This window comes from Chrysochloris asiatica, unplaced genomic scaffold (genome assembly GCF_000296735.1).
Source record: "Chrysochloris asiatica unplaced genomic scaffold, ChrAsi1.0 scaffold00695, whole genome shotgun sequence".
Lineage (NCBI taxonomy): Eukaryota > Metazoa > Chordata > Mammalia > Afrosoricida > Chrysochloridae > Chrysochloris > Chrysochloris asiatica.
This window is the reverse complement of record NW_006409213.1, coordinates 129,371-137,920: the sequence shown is the minus strand read 5'-3', so window position 1 is coordinate 137,920 and position 8,550 is coordinate 129,371. Positions and strand designations below refer to the sequence as shown.

General features: G+C 41.5%; 1 protein-coding gene across 1 annotated transcript in view; it reads right to left on the bottom strand.

Moving 5' to 3' along the window:
- The window catches only part of ALDH5A1 (aldehyde dehydrogenase 5 family, member A1), a 61,964-nt gene that overhangs the window by 16,424 nt on the left and 36,990 nt on the right, over positions 1 to 8,550 (bottom strand). The window contains exons 6-8 of the mRNA XM_006877947.1: positions 6,182 to 6,325; positions 2,985 to 3,143; positions 1,234 to 1,403 (exon numbers count right to left, since the gene is read on the bottom strand). Of these exons, the coding sequence (XP_006878009.1) occupies positions 1,234 to 1,403; positions 2,985 to 3,143; positions 6,182 to 6,325 (473 nt within the window). The remainder of the gene's footprint in view (positions 1 to 1,233; positions 1,404 to 2,984; positions 3,144 to 6,181; positions 6,326 to 8,550) is intronic.

The window sequence follows — 8,550 nt, the reverse complement described above, 5'->3', positions numbered from 1 at the left end:
ATTTGAACAGCAAGGTCGACAGTTCAAACCCACTGGCCACTCCTCTACAGGGTCGCTATGAGTCGGAACTGACTAGACAGCACTTATCAACAATATATATGTATATGCTTCATTGGTTTTGCTTCTTCGGGGAGCCCGGCCCAATACTCCCTCCAAAGAGTTGTCTTTCTACTCCGAACTGGTGAGCCACCCTATCTGCTGGAGGACAGAAAGACAGGGCATTGTCAGTGTCCCCCTCTCCACTGTTCCCTCAAAAAATATGGTAGTCAAACATCAGTTGTGGCTGTTGAGAACTTTCCCCTTTCAGGGGCACATGCTAACATCAGAGCTGTGCCCCTACTACTGAGCCCTGGAAGGACAGGGACAGTGAGACTGAGTCCACTAGGAACAGCAGTGCCCGCTCCCTGATCTAGTGTCTTATGTATACACTAACTATGACCACGGTACCGATGCCAGGCAACATGCCAAGTGCTTCACAGGCACGATGTTGTTTAGTCCTTACATCTATCTTGGGAGGCTTTTCACGGGCTAATTTTCAGATGCAGACCCACAGGGTTTTTCTTCCTAGTCCATCTTAGTCTGTAAATTCTACAAAACCTGCTCGGTCAGCATCTTCACACACACACACACACACACACACACACACACACACACACACACCTCGTCCTCCGACAGACAGGTGGTGGCTGCATTGAGGTGCACTGACCAGGAATTGAAACCGGCCCTCCGCAGAGAAGGTGAGAATTCTACCACTTAATCACCAAAGTCTTTGAATATTAAAGAGAGACAATAGGGCCTCAGGGTGAGAGTGCCCTCAGTGTCTTGCCAGAAATATTTCTGTGAAATTTAAAAACATCAGAGATATAAGGAAATTCTAAGTTTCCAAAGAGAAAACGTAGGTCCCTTACAAACAAGAAAGAATCAGGCATCAGATTTCTCAGTGATAAAAGGGTGATAGTTTCAAAATGTGAACTTATTATTTTATCCAAGAAAATTGTTATTTACTTGTGAACATGTAGTAATCATCTCAGTAAGTGATTTCCAAAAGTTATAATTTAACTCCGCTGTTGAACTGACAACACATAGCTGTTTTTTTTTTTTAAACTTTCTAGTCCCTCCTTCCCTACCCTTTTAGCTGAAACCTTCCAAACAATCCAATGAAGCAAATCCCCTTTTTGTTTTCTGTCTTTCCCTTTTCTGTCCCTCTGTCTTCCCACAGCTGGGGAGTCTTACTTGATAACTGGTGCTAGAGGCCCAAAAGTCTCCTCATGAGAGCAAAGCATGTCCTGGGTAACGTTACTGATCAGGGTGGGTTCAAAGAAATTGTTTCCAAATTGATGTCGCTTCCCGCCTGTCTCAATGGTGGCCCCTTTGGAAACCGCATCACTGACGTGCTTCTCCACCTGTGAGAAGAAGAAGAGGAGGAGCCCTTGGAAAAGGTGGCTGAGAACACTTTCTAAATGGTACAATCTCTCAGATTGCATAAACTGCAGAAAACTGTAAGGGATTCTCTTTCATTAATAACAACAAAAAAGGAAACACTGAAAAGCTACAGTTCCTTCTAGGGATGCAATGACATATTGTGTACAATGCCTTCTTCAACCTGGTCTTTGATGTTTTATCTGGTCGACTTTGTTGAGCACTGAATTCTTTTTTAGACCTTCACTCTCAAAGCTTCAGGTCCTCTAGGTGGGACACTAGATGCTTTCAGAGGTATTGCCCTACCTGGAGAAAAAGGCTTTTCTGAGTTTTGTGTATATCAGTGGTGGTGGTGATGGTGGTGTGTGAATGACCCAGAAAACTAAGGAAAAGCTAAATCAGTCACCTTCACGTCTCTGCTCCTCCCATTCCTACTCTCTCCTCCAGTGGATTCTGGAAGGGCTCCCTCCACCTAATAAGCATCACCCTTCTCCGGGACATGCCCACTCTGCTTACATTGTCTGCTAAGAATCTTAACCAGGGTGCATGCTGGATGTCTAGTCTTCTATGAAAAGTCCTTGTACATGACACTAAAAATTTTTTTGTTTTCGTTTTAATAGTAGAATGAAGATAAAATTCTACCTAGCTAGCAATCCAAATTGTGGTATTTTAGATCAAATCATTCCTGACCCAAAATGTCAGTTCCCTTTCCCTCTATCTCTAAATCCTGAACATGGAATATGCGATGACACATTTCCCAGAATATGCGATGACACATTTCCCAGCTGGGATATTTGCTCCAAGGATTTTTTTCTGGAAGGATGTTTTTACAGTCAACGTACCCACGCCAGTGTGTACACTGAAATATCAACAATCTTGAAAACAAGTTTTCCTTTCCTTTTAGGTGTTTGAGAAAAGTAAAGGATTTTGTGTCCCAAGAGTTTAATCTCAGAGACAGGGAAGGATTTTTTTGTTGTCATTGTTAAGTGCTGTCGATTTGGTTCCAACTCATAGCAAACCCATATAGGGTTTCCAAGGAGGGTCTGGTAAATTTGAACCACCAACCTTGCGGTTCAAACCGACCTTGTGGTCCAATGCTTATTCTATATATATTGTTGCTATTGTTAAGTGCTGTTGAGTCGGTTCTGATTCACATTTATTCTGTATAGGGGTTTCTGAGGAGCAGCTGGTGTGTTTGAACCGCCGACATTGCAGTCCAGTGCATTATCCTGCAGCACCATGCCAGGACGCCACAGGAAGGATAGAAACCTCAATTCTCACCACTGAAGAAGGGGAGATAGGGAGGCAGCAGGTGACTAACAGTGACACATCAGGCCACTACCACTACATGCAATAACAGGAGACGGGAAAGCTAATGGCCTGATCATGCCATTCAATTACTTCAGATCAATGGACATGCATTTCATTCATGAGTTCTCAATTGTTTTCAAAATCACCTTGCAGGACATTTTACCAAAGTGGGTTTTTTTTTTTTTTTTTTGCTAATTAAGCTTTTGCTATCAAAACTATAAAGTTTACTAAAATAAACCACAAAACGAACTTACCTTTTCGACGGCTTTTTCATTAATTAATGGGCCTTGAGTAGTTCCCTCTTCAAATCCATTGCCTACACGCAGGTCTCTCTTAATTGCTTCAGCAAATTTTTTCACGAAGGAATCATGGATACCCTTTTGCACTAAGAAACGGTTTGAGCAGACACAAGTCTAAACATAAGGGGAAAAAGAATACAGCTCACCTAGACGGCTTGTCAAAAGCTAGTGTCACATCTAATACATTTATGACTGCTGCTCCCTCTCTAAGTATGAAGATGCTTCCCCACGTGGTTCTCATCATGTGTCCAGCCTGCTATAGTTTTCCCCTTGTGGGCGTGGTCTGAAAGAGGTGCACATTCCTCTCCAATGCCACGCAAGGCTACTGCACCTCTGTGGTTAAACAAACATGCAACTATAAATATCTATACAAAGAAAAAAAGCCACTAACATCAGGTTTCTTTCTTTCTGTTTTTCAAGTGGCTTGGGCAAGCCATTATAAAATGAACAGAAAAATACAAAACAAAACTGCAACCTCTGAGAATCATTGAGTTTGTGGCATTAGAGGGAAGAGGACAGAAGGATTGAGGTCTAACGCTAACTCACATCCTTTAGTTTAAGCCTTCTAAATCTTTGGTTGAAGCTCCCATTCTGAAAATGGACACAAGACAATTCTTGCATGTGCATCACAGTTATTCAAAATATCTTTGCTTATATGTTTAATTGTTGTTATTAAGTGCTATTGAGTCAGTTCCGACTCATAGCGACCCTATACAGGGCTTCCCAGGATCAACTGGTGAACTTGAACTGCCGACCTTGCAGTTCAAACCAACTTTGCAGTCCAGTGCATTAACCCATAGCACCTCACTAGAACTCCATTTTTTCAATTGTTGTTGTTGTTAAGTGCCGTCATGTTGGTTCCAACCCATAGAAAACTTGTATAGGGTTTCTAAGGAGCAGGTGGTGAGCTTGAACCACTGATCTTGCAGTTCAGACTGACTTTGCAGTCCAGAGCATTAACCCACAGCGTCACACCAGGACTCCATTTTTCTAATTAGATCTCTTAAATTATAAAATGAAACCACATTACAAGAAGTGTAGCTATCAATATAAATGTATAAAACTTCTCTTAATCATGTACTTTCCTCACAGAAACAAGTATACACACGACTTTGTGCCCTATGCATTTCTAATGAATGGTTGTACTGACCCAAAGAACAATGCCCCTAAGATGGAGCTTTGTAGTATGATTCTGAAGGCATTTTGTGTTTAAAAAAAACAGAAATACATTTATTTCTGTTTTTAAAAAAGAGGCTTATTTAGTTGTAAAAGGGGAAATGATGTATCAATGCCTGAAAACAGGGATGAAACATTCTATGTAGAATTTTTTTTTATTAAAAGTCAACAAGTCGGGTCCGACTCCTAGTGCCCTAAAAAGGGTTTTTGAGGATTGGCTGGTGAGTTGTTGTGATGAACCACCAACCTTGTGGTTCAAACTGACTACTCAGTCCAGTGTTTATATTACACAGTATTTCATCTTCTTCCCAGTGCAGTCTTTTAGCAGTATTTATTCTGTTTCTCGAATGCATTTAGAGGTTTGGGTGGCACAATTTGCATTAGGGACTAACCAAAAAGGAGACCTGATGGTGCTGTGGGTTAAGCATTGGACTGCTATCTGCATGGTCGGTAACTCAAAACCACCGGGAGAAAGACCAGGCTTGTGCATACTGGTGATCCATTTGGTGGGTTTGAATCACCAACGTTTCAGTTAACAGCCCAATACTGAACCTGCAGCAGGATCAGGGTTCCTTTCTGGTTCGTCTGCTCCTGTAGCAACTGAAGCCTCAGAAACCCTAGGGGGCAGTTCACTCTGTCCTGTACAAGGTGCTATGAGTCAGAATCAACTCTACGGCAATGAGCTTGGTTTTGACTTCTTAACTAAAAGGTGGAGGTTCTAATCCACCTACTCAGAAAACCAGACAATCTGTTTCCACAAGATCAAGGCACCCCTCCAAATCTAAAGCTGTGGAATTGATTTTGACTACTAGCTACTCCTAGGACAAAGTAGAAATGTCCATAGTGTTTCCAAGGTTACAAATCTCTATGGAAGCGGACAGCTGTCTCTTTCTCCTGTGGAACAGCTGGCTGGGTTTGAACCGCTGACCTTTCTGGGTTAGCATCTAAGCACTTTCACTACTGCACCACCACAGCTCCTCTCCATAAGGTTACTGCCATTGAAAACCCCAGGGAGCCCAATTCTATGTTGAAACATGGAGTCGTCATGAATTGGAGTCCACTCGATGCCAACTGGTCGGGTTTTCATTCATTGATGGTCTTTAGATTGCAATGCTTGTGTCTATTTCCTGAGAAACCAGGTTCTCGGCAGTAGCTTGGAGAGAAACAGGAGGCAGAACCTTGGCTCATGGGCCTAGCTCCTTAGCAGAGTGGGGACACTGTACCTCAGATATGTATGACTGTAAGCAATTCAATTAACCCTTCCAGAGCTTCTTTTCCTCATCTCTAAAAGGTAACTTCCGTATTGGATAGCTCTAGAGGCTCCTGCCAGACCTAACTCTCCAGGATTTTCTATTAAGGACTAAACTCAGGCCATCACGTTCCCAAAGACAACCTGGGATACTCCTTGGGCACACTGACGGTCCATGGGCAGACACCCTTTAGAATGACATCCTTCCCATTTCAGTGGGAGGGAGACCTAGGTAGGCAACAGAGTTTTGAGATTTTCAAGGCATTATCCTCATCATTTTTCCACTTTCTGTCCCTTAAAACTATGGCTCTCAGACCACACCTATTCCAGAGGGTTTTGTATCTGAGAAAATGGTTATACCTATTCAGTGAAGAAAAGCCCAATGAAGGAAAACTATGAAAATAACTAGATCCAAAGGGTAGGGGAAAGAAGAGGAGAAAGAACAATCGACTAAAAAATATAAGCTATTTAGGAAATTCCTCAAAGCTAGGAAGTACACCTTACTTCTCTTTAGATCCTTCAAACATGGTATAGTCTCTGGTAAAAAAAAAAAAAAAAGCTTACTAAATGATTCCTGGAAGAGTGTATTAATGAATTAATGATGGATGAATGATGGAAGAAACCCAAAGATGAATAAGGAGTAGAGGTGGTAGCACCTTTGTAAAACACACACATGCACATACAAAGTCACATGCACCCAGTCCTTGAAAACCCTTCGGTGACTCACCTGGCCAGAGTTCCTAAATTTAGACGCCATGGCACCTGCTACAGCCCGGTCCACGTCGGCACTGTCAAATACAATGAACGGCGCATGGCCGCCAAGCTCCATGGAGACTCTTTTCACAGAGTCTGCAGCATAGTGGAGCAGTATCTGTAGGTGGAGGAGAGGATGCTGTGAGCGCTGAAATGAATGACCCAGGACCTTACACCTTTACTTTAAAAAAATTACCCTACAGTGAAGAAATCAAGGTACACAAAGCCAGAGACAGGAAGGCTCTTTGTCTAAGCCCAGGGAGAAATATGAATATGAGAGGGGGGCTTCAAAAATGTGTGGGAAAATTCCATTATCTTTTAATTGTATTTTTCCACACACTTTGTGAAGCCCCCTCAGATACACATGTTTAAACACATTTTGTTTGGAATGAACCTGTACATGTTTGAACAGAAATCTAGTAGCAATACTTTTTTACTTAGCCTGATGTGTGTATGTGAGTCTGTATGCACACATGAGGGGGCTTCAAGAAGTATATGGAAAAATAGAATTAAATGATAATGGAATTTTTCCACAATTTTTTGAAGCCCCCTTGTATTCATATATGCTTAGTATTTAAAGAAAGAAATACTGGTAAAATAATAAAAAACCTAAAGAGAATTAGCTATCAGAATGTCAGGAAGAGGGAGCCATGGACAGGGGTAAGAGTGAGACTTCTCAGTGTCTATTTGGCTGTGATGGTTCAAGTTATGTATCAATGTGCTAACCTTGATTCTGAGTGGTTGTCAATTATGTAATGATGTGGTCATCCTCCATTCACATAACACCTATTTTTGTACAATGCCCTGGTCTTTGGAACTATTTCCTTAAGTGAGAAGTAGTTATACTATGTACAAAGAATTTGCCCCTAGTACCTAGGCTGTAATCTCTAAACCTGTAAAATTTCCTGAGTGACTAAACTATCTTTGTTAATTATCATAGTTCATTCCCAGAGGGTCTTTCCTCTGTGCTCAAATAGATGTAAGATGATGCAACAGCTAATACCCAAAGGGTTTTGATACACAGCTTTATCAATATAGCTTTACAATGGAACCCCAGAAACAGAAATGTTTGAGTAAGCAACTGTTATGGCAGAGTACCATAAGAAAACCATCTAGTCTTTGTGCGTGACAATGCACAAATGTTTGCAATTATGTATCCTTCACGGATTATGTAATCCCACATATATGTTATCCACCTATCTCTGATGAATAACTAGAACATGGAATGTATGAAATATGAATGTAGGAAAATTGGAAGCTGTCAGAAATGAAATGGAACGCATACAGATTGATATTCTAGGCATTAGTGAGCTGATATGAACTGTAACTGGCTATTTTGAATCTTACAGTCATATGATTTACTATGCTGGGAAGGGCAAATTCAAAAGGATTGGTGTCACTTTCATTGTCTAATCATCTCATATGTGTATGAATGTTGGGCATTGACTAAGCAAAACTAAACGAATCAATGCATTTGAGTCATGGTGTTGGAACAGAATATTAAAACTATCACGGACTGCCAGAAGAACTAATAAATCTGTATTGAAAAAAGTACAGCCAAAATGCTTCTTACAAGCCAGGATGGTGAGACTTCATCTCTCATACTTTGGACATGTTATCAGGAGGGACCAATATCCGAAGAAGCACACCAGGCTTGGTAAAGTGGAGGTTCAGCAAAAAATAGGAAGTCCCCAATGACACGGACTGACGCAGTGGCAGCAGCAATGGACTCAAACCTAACGACTGTGTTGATGGCTCAGGAGTAGGTAGTGGTTTGTTTTAATGTGCACAGGGTCACGATGAGACAAAACTGACTCAATGATACCTAACAACAAAGCACCTGTCCCTACTAAGTCCTTACTCTCAGATATCACACCTTAGACTTCCCTGATTGTCTCATCCATTCATGATTTTATAACCTTGGTTCCTGTTTCAGCTACACAAGAATGCTGACTGACTTATTATTCAGTGGGTTGACCATCTTCAATTAATGAGTTTGGATGTATTCCTAGTCCAACCGTCTCTGGACATTCAATATATCTTGTAATTTTACTTTTCGAGAGTGTGTTTTTAGTTGAGGATACTTGGAGGGCTAGGCCCTTCAGCTTGTGAGATGTGACCCAGCTCTAGTGGGTAAGTTTAGAGGAGGAGGCGTCAGAGAGGAGAGTTGCTAGAGTTGGTGTGTGTTAGAGAAGACACACCTTCTAATATACCAGGCCACTTGTTGTAACTCACTGGCCAACCTATGAATCTGCTTCCTTGGGGACAGATTGTCATGGTTCAATTCTCTGTGGAGGAAGAGTTAAGGTATTAAATGCAATAAAATGTGGTTACTGCTCCCTC